At 48.6% G+C, this 15,761-nt stretch overlaps 1 protein-coding gene across 1 annotated transcript in view; it reads left to right on the top strand.

The window, feature by feature from the left end:
• The window catches only part of LOC111969149 (transcription initiation factor TFIID subunit 4-like), a 25,167-nt gene extending 16,927 nt beyond the window's left edge, over positions 1-8,240 (top strand). The window contains exons 3-7 of the mRNA XM_070445485.1: positions 5,542-5,730; positions 6,019-6,141; positions 6,871-6,960; positions 7,670-7,867; positions 8,112-8,240. Of these exons, the coding sequence (XP_070301586.1) occupies positions 5,542-5,730; positions 6,019-6,141; positions 6,871-6,960; positions 7,670-7,867; positions 8,112-8,240 (729 nt within the window). The remainder of the gene's footprint in view (positions 1-5,541; positions 5,731-6,018; positions 6,142-6,870; positions 6,961-7,669; positions 7,868-8,111) is intronic.
• Positions 8,241-15,761: the final 7,521 nt, after the last annotated feature.

Genomic DNA, 15,761 nt, shown 5'->3' with positions numbered 1-15,761 from the left:
CCAGCCACAGCCCTCCTACCAGCATGGTACTGTGTTGTTAGTGCTCAGCCACACCCTCCTACCAGCATGGTACTGTGTTACTTAGTGCCCAGCCCTCCTACCAGCATGGTACTGTGTTACTTAGTGCCAGACCCAGCCTCCTACCAGCATGGTACTGTGTTACTTAGTGCCCAGCCCTCCTACCAGCATGGTACTGTGTTACTTAGTGCCCAGCCCTCCTACCAGCATGGTACGTGTTACTTAGTGCCCAGCCCAGCCCTCCTACCAACATGGTACTGTGTTACTTAGTGCCAGCCCAGCCCTCCTACCAAGCATGGTACTGTGTTACTTAGTGCCCAGCCCCTACCAGCCATGGTACTGTGTTTACTTAGTGCCCAGCCCCAGCCCTCCTACCAACATGGTACTGTGTTACTTAGTGCCACCCTCCTACCAGCATGGTACTGTATGTCTCCTGACTTAGTGCCCAGCCCTCCTACCAGCATGGTACTGTGTTACTTAGTGCCAGCCCAGCCTCCTACCAGCATGGTACTGTGTTACTTAGTGCCCAGCCCTCCTACCAACATGGTACTGTGTTACTTAGTGCCCAGCCCTCCTACCAGCATATGGTACTGTGTTACTTAGTGCCCAGCCCCTCTACCAGCATGGTACTGTGTTACTTAGTGCCCAGCCCAGCCTCCTACCAGCATGGTACTGTGTTACTTAGTGCCAGCCCTCCTACCAGCAATGGTACTGTGTTACTTAGTGCCCAGCCCTCCTACCACATGGTACTGTGTTACTTAGTGCCCAGCCCTCCTACCAGCATGACTGTGTAACTTAGTGCCCAGCCCTCCTACCAACATGGTACTGTGTTACTTAGTGCCCAGCCCTCCTACCAACATGGTACTGTGTTACTTAGTGCCCAGCCCAGCCTCCTACCAGCATGGTACTGTGTTACTTAGTGCCCAGCCCTCCTACAACATGGTACTGTGTTACTTAGTGCCCAGCCCTCCACCAGCATGGTACTGTGTTAAATAGTGCCCAGCCCCAGCCCTCCTACCAGCATGGTACTGTGTTACTTAGTGCCCAGCCTCCTACCAGCATGGTACTGTGTTACTTAGTGCCCAGCCCTCCTACCAGCATGGTACTGTGTTAGTAGTGCCCAGCCCAGCCCTCACAGCATGGTACTGTGTTACTTAGTGCCCAGCCCTCTTACCAGCATGGTACTGTGTTAGTTAGTGCCCAGCCCTCCTACCAGCATGGTACTGTGTTACTTAGTGCCCAGCCCTCCTACCAGCATGGTACTGTGTTAGTTAGTGCCCAGCCCAGCCCTACCAGCATGGTACTGTGTTACTTAGTGCCCAGCCCTCCTACCAGCATGGTACTGTGTTAGTTAGTGCCCAGCCCTCCCACCAGCATGGTAATGTGTTACTTAGTGCCCAGCCACAGCCCTCCTACCAGCATGGTACTGTGTTAGTTAGTGCCCAGCCCTCCCACCAGCATGGTACTGTGTTAGTTAGTGCCCAGCCCTCCTACCAGCATGGTACTGTGTTACTTAGTGCCCAGCCACAGCCCTCCTACCAGCATGGTACTGTGTTAGTTAGTGCCCAGCCCTCCCCAGCATGGTACTGTGTTAGTTAGTGCCCAGCCCTCCTACCAACATGGTACTGTGTTACTTAGTGCCCAGCCACAGCCCTCCCACCAGCATGGTACTGTGTTAGTTAGTGCCCAGCCCCTCTACCAGCATGGTACTGTGTTACTTAGTGCCCAGCCCCAGCCTCCTACCAACATGGTATTGTGTTACTTAGTGCCCAGCCCTCCTACCAGCATGGTACTGTGTTACTTAGTGCCCAGCCCTCCTACCAGCATGGTACTGTGTTATCTAGTGCCAGCCCAGCTCCTACCAGCATGGTACTGTGTTACTTAGTGCCCAGCCCTCCTACCAACATGGTACTGTGTTACTTAGTGCCCAGCCCTCCTACCAGCATGGTACTGTGTTACTTAGTGCCCACCCTCCTACCAGCATGGTACTGTGTTCTTAGTGCCCAGCCCAGCCCTCTACCAGCATGGTACTGTGTTACTTAGTGCCCAGCCCTCCTACCAGCAATGGTACTGTGTTACTTAGTGCCCAGCCCTCCTACCAACATGGTACTGTGTTACTTAGTGCCCAGCCCTCCTACCAGCATGGTACTGTGTTACTTAGTGCCCAGCCTCCTACCAACATGGTACTGTGTTACTTAGTGCCCAGCCCTCCTACCAACATGGTACTGTGTTACTTAGTGCCCAGCCCCAGCCTTCCTACCAGCATGGTACTGTGTTCTTTAGTGCCCAGCCCTCCTACCAACATGGTACTGTGTTACTTAGTGCCCAGCCCTCCCACCAGCATGGTACTGTGTTAAATAGTGCCCAGCCCCAGCCTCCTACCAGCATGGTACTGTGTTACTTAGTGCCCAGCCCTCCTACCAGCATGGTACTGTGTTACTTAGTGCCCAGCCCTCCTACCAGCATGGTACTTGTGTTAGTTGTTAGTGCCCGCCCCAGCCCTCCTACGCATGGTACTGTGTTACTTAGTGCCCAGCCCTCTTACCAGCATGGTACTGTGTTAGTTAGTGCCCAGCCCTCCTACCAGCATGGTACTGGTTACTTAGTGCCCAGCCCTCCTACCAGCATGGTACTGTGTTAGTTAGTGCCCAGCCCCAGCCCCCCTACCAGCATGGTACTGTGTTACTTAGTGCCCAGCCCCCTCCAGCATGGTACTGTGTTAGTTAGTGCCCAGCCCTCCCACCAGCATGGTAATGTGTTACTTAGTGCCCAGCCACAGCCCTCCTACCAGCATGGTACTGTGTTAGTTAGTGCCCAGCCCTCCCACCAGCAATGGTACTGTGTTAGTTAGTGCCCAGCCCTCCTACCAGCATGGTACTGTGTTACTTAGTGCCCAGCCACAGCCCTCCTACCAGCATGTTACTGTGTTATTAGTGCCCAGCCCTCCACCAGCATGGTACTGTGTTAGTTAGTGCCCACCCTCCTACCAACATGGTACTGTGGCCTCTCTCCCTCCAGTCTCCCTCTCTCCCTCCAGTCTCCCTCTCTCCCTCCAGTCTCCCTCTCTTTCTCCAGTCTCCCTCTCTCCCTCCAGTCTCCCTCTCTCCCTCCAGTCTCCCTCTCTCTCACCAGTCTCTCTCTCTCTCTGCAGTCCCACTGAACACATAGTGTAACGTGCCACTGACAGGTGTGAACATGTTTATTAAAAGGGAATCAGATCATCACAGTCCGAGTGAATCAGATCATCTCAGTCTTAGTGAATCAGATCATCACAGTCCTAGTGAATCAGATAATCACAGTCCTAGTGAATCAGATCATCTCAGTCCTAGTGAATCAGATCATCACAGTCCTAGTGATTCAGATCATCTCAGTCCTTCCTCCTCCTTCTTCCTCCTCCACATCCACCCACCCCATCTCCTCCTCCCTCATCCTGAGGAGGACTGGTGTTCTTGCGTAGTATTTTTACCAGGCCCTGTATCAGGTTGAAGTATGGTATTATTACCAGGCCCTGTATCAGGTTGAGGAATGATATTCTGTGTGTGTGGCTAGCTGGCCGTATAGAGATACACTACATATATCTCTACATATCTTTATCTCTATATATCACTCTCTATCTCGCTCTCTATCTCGATCTATATATATATACCTCGCTCTCTCTGTTTCTCTCTTTCTCTCTCACACCACAGTGATAACCCTGTGTATACAGGAGGATGTAATAACAATGTAAATCAATAGGGGTGGGCCGTTTGTAAATGACACTAACTGCTAATATCATACAGCGGACAGGGTTGGGGCAGGTGGGCTTGTTTGTGTCAGAAAGTGAGAGTTAGTGTGTGCATGCGTGTGTATCTGTGTGTGTGTGTGTGTGTGTGTGTGTGTATCTGTGTGTGTGTGTGTGTGTGTGTGTGTGTGTGCTTGTGCGTGTGTGAATGCATTTGTGCATGTGTGTGATTTTGTGAGAATATGTGTACTCACACAAAGACACAAAGTAGTATTATTACCAGGCCATGTATCAGGTTGAGGTTTGGTATTATTACCAGGCCCTGTATCAGGTTGAGGTGTGGTATTATTACCAGGCCCTGTATCAGGTTGAGGTGTGGTATNACCAGCATGGTACTGTGTTAGTTAGTGCCCAGCCCTCCTACCAACATGGTACTGTGTTACTTAGTGCCCAGCCACAGCCCTCCCACCAGCATGGTACTGTGTTAGTTAGTGCCCAGCCTCCCTCTCACTGTCTGCCCTGGTGCTGTGAAGAGAGGCTTCTGTCTTGACAGTGGGTACAATAATCTGGATTGTCTAGTAAAGGACTGTGCAGTGATGAGTCATTACAAATTGTAGGGATGTACCAATATAGGATTGATTCTTGGCTGAAACAATAACAGATATTTCATACCGATATGGCAAAAAAACAAGTTTGCACATTAGCAAGCAAAGGACACTGATTCATTCATAATAGTTGTGACCCTCATTGCATTAGAGGAACTTATTTTGTACTTCCCATTGAATAGTATTACTGTACCTCACCCTTGGCATCAGCATCACAGTGTTTTCTCTTCTGTTCCTCTCTGGATCAGATCAGATCCTCTCTGTTTCATCCTGTGGCTCCAAAGTGATTTACTGTCACTTCCTACTATAATGACCTTTCTCTTCCACGTCTTCAGGGCATGTTGCACTTCTCCTTCTCCTCGTCTTGAAGGCACGTTGCTTTTGTGTTTTCTCTCTGTCCCCTCTCTCTTTGTCATTCTCTCTCTCCTTCTTCATCCCCCCACCTCTGACCCGGTCTCACCTGCCCCTCCTCCTGCACTGACCCTGTCTCTTTTTCTTTCTCTCTGTTTATTTTCTGCAGTCTCCTGTGACCTCTCAGGCTATTCGGCCATGTCCTCCTCCTGTCCAGGCCAAGATGGTGCCGTCTCCCTCTCCCACTCCTAGCCCTGTCCTCCAGATCTCCTCCTCCCCTGCGGCACCTTCTGTGAGCAGACTCTCCACTACAGAACTTACCATCTCTCTATCCTTCCATCCCTGTCAGACCCTCCTCTTCTACCCATCCCTCCATCCCTTCATCCTGTTCCTCTTCTTCCTTCTCCTCTTCCTCTTCCTCATCCTCCTCCTCACCTTTTTACCAACACAAACCTAGAAGTTTATCTAATCTGGGTGCATCCCATCTGACCCTTTTAACGGAGTAGAGAGATAATTATTGAATGATATATTCAGTCAAAATTAAATTATTTGTGTATAGCTTTCACTTTACATAGTTTTGTCCAAGACCAGTGGGGGGACACAGGTGGGGGATTACTGGTATGTTTAGGGTTTTCTAGTCAGGTGCATCATTATTGGGAGGCGCTGTTTTGCTTGAAAGTCCCCCAATCCCCTCTCCTCCCCTCCTCTCTGTTCAGCAATGTCCACAGAAGTCAGGACACCCGATGTGACAGGAGCGCAGTGCTGTTTCCCTCCTGTTCTCTGTGGCCTTGCTGGAAGCTCCCTTCACGTCCTGTTTATCTCTCTGTCTGCTCCTTGCTCTTCCAGAAGGGCCCCATGGCGCTGGCTGTGGCAGTGACGACTCCCCAACAGGCCCCCGTGGTGATGGCCCCCCAGGCCCCCGTGGTGATGGCCCCCCAGGCCCAGGTCCAGGCTGGGGCCCAGGCTGCCTCGCAGCCAGCCCTTCCCCAGCAGACCAGCGCCCCTGTAGCCCCAGGAGCCTCTGTCATCTCCCAGGTCTGTACTCTGCTCTGCTCCAGTCTGCCGGCCTCCACTGGGCTGGTTAGGCTCCTCAAGCCCCAGTGCTGTCACAGCTGCCAGGAGGCTGGCTGTGTCTCCACCATGGCCATGGCCCCACACAGCTGGGCATAGTGGGCATAGCCTCACACACAAACACATGTACATACACTCACAGACTCTTCCCCGGTGTCCTCTCCGATCCCCAAACACTGAAAGATAAAGTGTTCAACATATTTATTGATAAAATCGTAACATTACATGCTTATTGAATTTGCAATTTCCTAGGAGATGCAGGAGAATGTGAAGAAGTGTAAGAACTTCTTGGCCACCCTGATAAAGCTGGCTTCCCACAACTCTCCGTCACCTGAGACCTCCAAAAATGTCAAGTCACTGGTCCAGGATCTACTGGTGAGTCTCACTACCTAACTCATTATATTACCTCTACATTACCACATCATTACATTATTTCATACATTATCTCTACATTACTGTCTTATCAACAGAGAAACATGGACTACTACTTTCTTTGCCCTACACTCCTAGAAAAAAAGGTGCTATATAGAACCGAAAAGAGTTCTTTGGCTGTTCACATAAGAGAACCCTTAAGAACCCTCACATAAGAGAACCCCATTTTTGGTTCCAGGTAGAGCCCTTTTGATTCTAGGTAGAGCCCTTTACACAGAGGTTCTACATGGAACCCAAAATAATTCTACCTGGAACCAAAAAGGCTTCTACCTGGAACCAAAAAGGGTTCTCCTATGGGGAGCCAAAGAACCCTTTTGGAACCTATTTTCTAAAAGTGGAGGAAGAATATTTCTGACATTGACAGGTTGTGTGATATAATGTATTTCTTCCTCTGTAGATGGCAGCATTAAACTCTAACATGATCCAGAGTGATGCTGTTGTTAAGGATATTATTTATTCAGAGTTGTTAATGAGATGTGTCCCAGGGGATGTTAAAATGTAAATCAATATCAACACCGTCGTTTAGGTGATTTCACCTCATCTCAATGTGCTCAGAAATCACATTGCACATCGCTTCAATCACATGCTCTGCTCTCTGTTGTACAAGTGTGTCACATCACATAACAAGGAGCTGACGGGTTAATAAACCTCCCTCTCTTCTCCCGCTCACAGGATGCTAAGATTGAGCCTGAGGAGTTCACCAACAGACTGCAGTCAGAGCTCAAGTCGTCTCCTCAGCCCTACCTGGTCCCCTTCCTCAAGGTGTGTACTGTATCTACTCAGGCTACATTTGGACACTCCTCGTCATGGATGTAAAAGCATTGGTTGGTGAAAACATTGTCTGGAGGGAGTTTCTACCGTTGTAAAATCAATGTAAGAAAGTGTGCAAGTGTACCCTTCAGGAGAAAGGTGGAGAACGTAAAACAGCCAGAGTGGCAGTGGAGAGGCCAGCACATGTGACCCAGGCAGGGGCCGCTCCCYTGGCCTGACTCCAGACTGTGKGTGACAGTGGCCCCTGCAGCTGTCCGTGCCAGTAGCCAGCAGGCCTCTCCAGCCATCCGTGATGAGTGTCACATCATGCCACTGCCACCCAGCCCTCCCTCCCTCCGCAGAGCAGAKCCAGCCAGCCACAAACACAGTCATGTTGTCATGCAATGTTAGGACGTTTACATCAAAATATGCCACAGACCAAACATTTTTCAGGTCTACTGCTGGAGTGTTTGTCCCAAATGTTTGGCTAATGGATGAGCACTTGTCCATTGAGCATACATGTCAAGTATAATACACGTCATTTTAATATTCACGATTTGGGAGATTTATTTGTTATAATGATATCTATATTTGTACAACAATGTAATAATAATTTSMMMWTTKRYWAWTTWRRARWAAWWAAAAAACATTTWATGGCTTKTTTTTACTATGTACTGTATGTTAATGCCTCTGTTGTTGTGTGTGATCTGCCCGTCAACAGAAAAGCCTCCCGGCCCTGCGGCTGTCTCTGCTCAACATTCAGCATTCCCTGATCCAGCCTCTGCCGCAGGCCAAAGCCACCCCCAYCACAGGCACCAGCTCTGCCATCATGGCCGGCCCAGCTGTCCGCGGCYGCCTCCCCAACAGCGTCAGCACCACGGGGGCCAGTGTCGGGGCCCAGGGACACACAGCTGCYCTGGTAGGTACAGTACACTCACAGTCATAGCTGTCTCTACACTCACACTTCCAGTCACAGAGATCAGCCACAGTCATACAGTCCACTGRCCCAAACATAGATGACCCCTGGTTATGACTCYCTGTGGAAGTATTARAAYTAATAGAACATGTTTTGGCCACGGTTCTGTTGTTAAGGTTGATGATACTGTAATACTCTGATACTTACTTATCAGTGGGGTACATAAGTGTTTGTTCTAGATTTCCAGAGTTTTGATTGCGTCTTCACTAAATCCAAGGTCATTTGTCTTGGTATGTACCTAAGCACCAAAGGAGTGATGAGTAAGGTTCCCCAGGCCCCAGTAGTAGAGAAGTGTCTCCCAGTGCTCAGAGACTGAGACAGAGCTGGATGTGTTCCAGTGGGGAACGGCTTCACTGACAGGCTAGGCCAGCACACCACAGACCATACAGAGGCTTAGCCAAGGCAGCTGGCCACGGGGCTGGATCAGTGCACTCCCATGGGGCCTGTGTGTGTGTACGTTTGGTGTGTTTGTGTGTGTGTGTGTACGTTAGGTGTGTGTGTTTGTGTGTGTGTATGGCTATGCCTGTGCCCAGCGGTGTGTGTGTATACACATGTGAGTCAATGGAGTGCAGTGCTGGCTCACAGAGGAGAGGCCTCCATGGAGACTACCCAAGGTCAGAGCCCGCTGGCATCCGATGCTGGCGGGGACATACCCTCTCTGAGGACAGACTGGCAGGGTAGCCTGGGCTGGGGCACAGGGCTGGGTGGTGGTGGTGGTGGTGCCCTCCGCACCACTCATCTGCTGCTGCTGGTTGGGAGTTTCGTGGGTGAGGGGAGGTAACTAGGTCATAGCTGGGTCAGTTTGAGAGCTGCTGTGTGTGGCTGCAGCTGTACAGCAGTTACTGTAGTGGAGCACTGTCACAGAGGACTCTGACACTGCTCTGCCAGCCTACACACACACACACACACACACACACACACACACACACACACACACACACACACACAGAGAGACACACACTGCTCTGTCAGCTCTCTGCTCTCCCACCAGACTATTGGCTGGTCTGATCCTGTGTCAACTCAATCACCAAAGGTCTGACATTCAAAGCAGTTGTAATTACTAGACTATAGCTCCTGGTATAACACCAGTCTRAAGCTAAMACKTGGTTCWGGTTTTGGAACCAGGGAACCCTGTATGTTCTTTATAGTGTGTTCCTAAAACAACCCCAAAAATGTCCCCAATTTTCGATTCTGGAACTTACCTGTGATTTTCTCAAACTGTGTTGTGGGTTTGCCAGAGGTWCTMCCTYCTCTATTCTGGCTGCTGAATGTATTTTCSTCTTTGAGGCCCTGCAGGGGATCTCTGGGAGAAATGGCCTCTATCTTTTTCAAGCCTTGAACAGTAATATAGCATGTGTCAGGGAATGGAAAACAAGGCTAAAAAATATGCAGTGAGAAGCAAACTGGTGTGAATGGATGGCTGGGCCTCAGGCCTGTCCCACAGCTAGGCTGCATGCTAGGAAGGAAGTGGCTCTATTAGCACAGAAGCAGCTCCCCTCCTCCCCTCCTCTCTTCTCTTCTCTGTCTTCACTTTTTCACTCTGCTGTTCCTCCTCTTCCTCCTCCCGTTGTTTTATGCCGACACACACACACACTGGCCCATTCCTCCCTCCCCATTTAGAGATACCTTTTTTAATGTCAAAATGAATTGGGATCAATCAATTTAAATGTTACAAGACCTGCTTTTCATCATATTTACCATTCTTCTTCTCTCTCTCTCTCTCTCTCTCTCTCTCTNGTATCAGGTTGAGGTATGGTATTATTACCAGGCCCTGTATCAGGTTGAGGTATGGTATTATTACCAGGCCCTGTATCAGGTTGAGGTATGGTATTCTTACCAGGCCCTGTATCAGGTTGAGGASTGGTATTACTACCAGGCCCTCTTGTCAGTCAGCGTGACATTTTAAGGTCTCATTTCACACCAAAAGAACGGCCATTAGAAGAAACGGTGCTACATACGACTGAGCTAATGTTGACTGAGACACAGCAGTATCAGACGGACACAGGAGAGACCAGAATGTACTGACTGTATTTCCTAGTTGGGGTTGTTTTTGGTCAAGATCCATCTGTAACCTAGCATATGAACCGAGACGGTATAATATCTAGATAAATGATGGTGATTAACTTCTTTGAGACTGGGGGGCAGTATTGAGTAGCTTGGATAAAAAGGTGCCCAGAGTAAACTGCCTGCTACTCAGGCCTAAAAGCTAGAATATGCATATAATTAGTAGATTTGTATTGAACACACTCTGAAGTTTCTAAAACTGTTTGAATGATGTCTGTGAGTATAACAGAACACATATGGCAGGCAAAAACCTGATAAAAAATCCAACCAGGAAGAGAAAAATCTGAGGTTTGTAGTTTTTCAAGTCATGGCCTATCGAATATACAGTGTCTATGGGGTCATATTGCATTTCCTAAGACTTCCACTAGATGCCAACAGTCTTTAGAACCTTGTTTGAGGCTTCTACTGTGAAGGAGGGGGGAATGAGAGCTGTTTGAGTCAGGGGTCTGGCAGAGTGCCATGAGCTCAGTCTCGCGCGCTCCCGTGAGAGTTAGCTGCGTTYCATTGCATTTCTACAGCAAAGGAATTCTCCGGTTGAAACATTATTGAAGATTTATGATAAAAACATCCTAAAGATTGATTCTATACTTCGTTTGACATGTTTCTACGAACTGTATAGAACTTTTCGTCTTGAACTTTCGCCTGGACTTGCCCGCGCCTCCTGAGTTTGGATTTGTGTTACTAAATGCGCGAACAAAAAGGAGTATTGGACATAATGAGGACTTTATCGAACAAAAACAAACATATTGTGGAACTGGATTCCCTGGGTTTCGCTTCTGATGAACATCATAAAGTAAGTGAATATTTATAATTGCTATTTCTGACTTCTGTTGACTCCACAACATGGGCGGTATCCTGTTATGGCTTGTTTTGTGTGTCTGAAGCGGCTGTACTCAGATTATTGCATGGTGGTGCTTTTTCCGTGTAAAGCTTTCTGAATCTGATCACAGCGGTTGCTTAAGGAGAAGTTTTATCTTAATTCCATGCCATAACACTTGTATGCTTTTATTCAATGTTTATTATTAGTTTTCTGTAAATTGTGTGGCTCGTCAGCAAAAATCACCGCATGTTTTGGAAGCAAAACATTACTGAACCTAATGCGTCAATGTAAACATAGATTTTTGCATATAAATATGAACTTTATCAAACAAAACATACATGTATTGTGTAAACTTGAAGTCCTATGAGTGTCATCTGATGAAATAATCTAAGGTTAGTGATTCATCTTATCTCTATTCTTCCTTTTGTGACTCCTCTCTTTTGGCTGGAAAAATGGCTGTTTTTTATGTGACTAGGTGCTGACCTAACATATGTGTGGTGTGCTTTCGTCGCGTAAAGCCTTTTTGAAATCGGACAGGTGTGCTGGTTTTACAACAAGTTTATCGTTAAAATGGTGTAAAATACTTGTATGTTTGAGGAATTTTAATTATGGGATTTCTGTTCTTTTGAAATTTGGCTCCCTGCAATTTCAACTGGCTGTTGGCGAGGTGGACGCTACCGTCCCGAATATCCCAGAGAGATTCAAAAAAGCTCAAATTACTTCTCCCTTCCACCCACCCTACCCCCATCTGTCAATTGATCCATCCATCCATATCTCCACCGCTTCCAGCCCAGGCCTCCGAGGCCTTCCATCCATCTCTCCTGCCCTCTCATCATCCCTCACTCAATGGCTGACGGGCCGGTAAATTACAGCGATGTTCGCCACGCTCCATTTAATGAGGAAGAGATCAATCTGAGAAGTGTTATGACCCCAAGGAGAGGAATTAAGGAGAGAGAGAAGGAGAGGAATGAAGGGAGAGAGGGGAGGAGGGGAATGAGGAAGAGAGGGACAAGAAGGAATTAAGGGGAGAGGAGGAAGGAGAGGATGAACGAGAGAGGGAAAGATAGGAGTTAAGGAAGAGAGGGAAGGGAAATGAAGGAGAGAGGGAAGAGATGAATGAAGGAGAGAGATGTAAAGAGATGAATTGAAGGAGAGAGGGAAGGATTAGGAATGAAGGAGAGAGAGGAAGGAGAGGAATGAACGAGGAGAGGGAAAGATAGGAGTTAGGAAGAGGGAAGAGGGGAATGAAGGAGAGAGGGAAAGAGATGAATGAAGGAGAAGAGTGTAAAAAGAGATGAATGAAGGAGAGAGGGAAGGATAGGAATGAAGGAGGAGAGAGAAGGAGAGGACTGAAGGAGGAGAGAGAGGAAGGAGAGGACTGAAGGAGAGAGGGAGGAAGGAAGAGGAAATAGCTAATGAGTGCGATGAAATTAGGTTTAGGTCCAAAGAGGTCCCAAAGTGCACTGGAACAAGGTTGTTCCAAATATATTATTTTGACCAATGGAAGTTAGTCTTCTTTTGAGGGTGAGATGATTATCAAAGTCAGAGAAAGAACACTACTCATTCCTCTCCTCTTCCCTTCTCCTCCTCTTCTCCCTTCTCCCTCTTCCTTCTCCTCCTCTTCCTCTCTTCCCCTTCCTCCTCTTCCCTCCCTCCTCTGCCTCCTCCTTCTTCCCTCTACTCTCTCTTCCCTCCTCCTTTCCCTGCTCTCTCTTCTTTCCCTCTCCTCCCTCTCCCTCTTCCTCTCTCCTCTCCTTCGCCTCCTCCTCCCTCTCTCTCCTCTCCTCCCTTCTCTACTCCTTCTCCTCTCCCGTCCCTTCTCCTCCCTTCCCTTCTCCTCCTCTCTCCTTCTTCCTCCTCTTCCCTTCCTCCTACCTCCCTTCCTCCACTTGCCCCTCTCCTCTCCTCCCTTCCTCCTCTTCCCTCTCCTCCTCTCCTCCCTTCCTCCTATTCCCTCTCCTCCTTTCCTCCCTTCCTTCTCTTTCCGTCATGCCACAGCTGTGTGTCCTCATCTGGGGAGAGACCAGGCTGACAGAATGTCACCCTGCTCCCCATAAACATCACAGCGGTCACCAGAGACGAGGGGACACGATGGGTTATAATTACCAGAGACGTCATGGCATCCATTACACAGAGACAGCAGGACAACCATTACACAGAGACAGCAGGACAACCATTACACAGAGAGAGCAGGACAACCATTCACACAGAGACAGCAGGACAACATTTATACAGAGACAGCAGGACAACATTTACACAGAGACAGCAGGACAACATTTACACAGAGACAGCAGGACAACCATTACACAGAGACAGCAGGACAACCAGTACACAGAGACAGCAGGACAATCATTACACAGAGACAGCAGGACAACCAGTACACAGAGACAGCAGGACAACCAGTACACAGAGACAGCAGGACAATCATTACACAGAGACAGCAGGACAACATTTACATTTCCCTTCATTTCCACCCTCTGAGGGCTCATCAACCTCCACCCTCAATTTACACCCTCCGAGGGCTCATCAACCTCCTCCACCCTCCATTTACACCCTCTGAGGGCTCAAAAACCTCCTCCACCCTCCATTTACACCCTCTGAGGGCTCATCAACCTCCTCCATCCTCCATTTACACCCTCCGAGGGCTCATCAACCTCCTCCACCCTCCCTTTACACCCTCCGAGGGCTCATCAACCTCCTCCACCCTCCCTTTACACCCTCCGAGGGCTCATCAACCCTCATCCACCTGAGGGCGGAGGGAGACAGCCTCTCCCTTCTACGGGCCTGTAGGATGGGACACTAGATGGGGTGAGAAGAGAAGAGATAAGAGCTGGCAGAAAGGAAGAGGACTTGATTGGCTCTATACACAGTTCTAATAGGAAAGAAGCAGGCAGGCAAATATGTTCTGGCACTTGCTAAATTAAAGTGGGTTGGGATACTGGGTAATCTGGACCTGAGGAAATAGAGACTTTAGCCACCACAGGGTGGGAGGATAGACATGGAAACATATTGAAGTATTTTATCCTCCTACCCTCTATACTGTTGTGGTTTTGGTATAGTCCTGTGAATTGTGTGCAAAATAAACACATTTTTATCTGTTGTAGGCAAATAGAAGAGACTTCATCAGTGCTAGAGGCGTCACTACATATACTATGGTTCGAATCCAGGCTGAATCACAACCGGCTGTGATTGGGAGTCCCATAAGTTGGCGCACAATTGGCCCAGCGTCGTCCGGTTTGGCCGGGGGTAGGCCGTCATTGTAAATAGAATTTTGTTCTTAACTGACTTACCAGGTTAAATAATATAAATAAGACAAACTCTGTACTCTAAAAGCCCAGCAGTATGGATAGACTTGGCGAGCCGGTGACACTCCAGCACTATGGATAGACTTGGCCAGCCGGTGACAGACTCTACAGTATAGATTGACTTGGCCAGCCGGTGACAGACTCTACAGTATAGATTGACTTGGCCAGCCGTGACAGACTCTACAGTATGATTGACTTGGCCAGCCGGTGACAGACTACAGTATAGATAGACTTGGCCAGCTGGTGACAGACTACAGTATAGATAGACTTGGCCAGCAGCCGGTGACAGACTACAGTATAGATAGACTTGGCCAGCTGGTGAAGACTACAATAGAGATATACTTGGCCAGCTGGTGACAGACTATACAGTATAGATAGACTTGGCCAGCTGATGACAGACTACAGTATAGATGACTTGGCCAGCTGGTGACAGACTACAGTATAAATAGAACTTGGCCAGCTGGTGACAGACTACAGTATAGATAGACCTTGGCCAGCTGGTGACAGACTACAGTATACGATAGACTGTGGCCACGTTGATGGACTCTGCCAGTATAGATAGACTTGGCCAGCTGGTGACAGACTACAATAGAGATATACTTGGCCAGCTGGTGACAGACTACAGTATAGATAGACTTGGCCAGCTGATGACAGACTACAGTATAGATTGACTTGGCCAGCTGGTGACGACTACAGTATAAGATTGACTTGGCCAGCTGTGACAAGACTATAGTATAGATTGAACTTGGCCAGCCGGTTGACTCTGAACTACATTATAGATAGACTTGGCCAGCTGCTGACAGACTCTACAGTATAGATAGAGCTTGGCCAGCTGGTGACACGCCTCTACAGTATAGATGACTGGCCAGCTGGTGACAGCACTACAGTATAGATAGACTGGCCACCTGGTGACAGACTCTACAGTATAGATGACTTGGCCACGGTGACAGACTCTACAGTATAGATAGACTTGGCCAGCTGGTGACGACTTACAGTATAGATACGACTTGGCCGCGGTGACGACTCTACAGTATAGATAGACTTGGCAGCTCGGTGACAGACTCTACAGTATAGATAGACTTGGCCGCTGGTGAAACGCTCTACAGTATAGATTGACTTGGCCAGCTGGTGAGCACGACTACAGTAAGATAGACTTGGCCAGCCTGGTGACAGACTACAGTATAGATAGACTTGGCCAGCTGGTGACAGACTACAGTATAGATAGACTTGGCCAGCTTGGTGACGGACTCACAGTAGAGATAGACTTGGCCAGCTGGTGACGAGACTCTACAGATATAGATAGACTTGGCCAGCTGGTGACAGACTACAGTATAGATAGACTTGGCCAGCTGAGTGACGACTCTACAGTATAGATTGACTTGGCCAAGCTGGTGAACAGACACTAGCGGGTATAGATTGACTGGCCAGCTGGTGACAGACTACAGTATAGATAGACTTGGCCAGCTGGTGACAGACTACAGTAAGATAGCTTGGCCAGCTGGTGACAGACTCTACAAGTATAGATAGACTTGGCCCAGCGATGACGACTCTACAGTATAGATAGACTTGGCCAGCTGGTACGGAAACTCTACCAGTACGATAGCCACACACCAAACCCCCCCCCCCACCCGAGAACCGAATATATATT

This window comes from Salvelinus sp. IW2-2015, linkage group LG10 (genome assembly GCF_002910315.2).
Source record: "Salvelinus sp. IW2-2015 linkage group LG10, ASM291031v2, whole genome shotgun sequence".
Classification (NCBI taxonomy): Eukaryota; Metazoa; Chordata; class Actinopteri; order Salmoniformes; family Salmonidae; genus Salvelinus; species Salvelinus sp. IW2-2015.
This window is presented reverse-complemented; position numbering and strand designations above follow the sequence as displayed.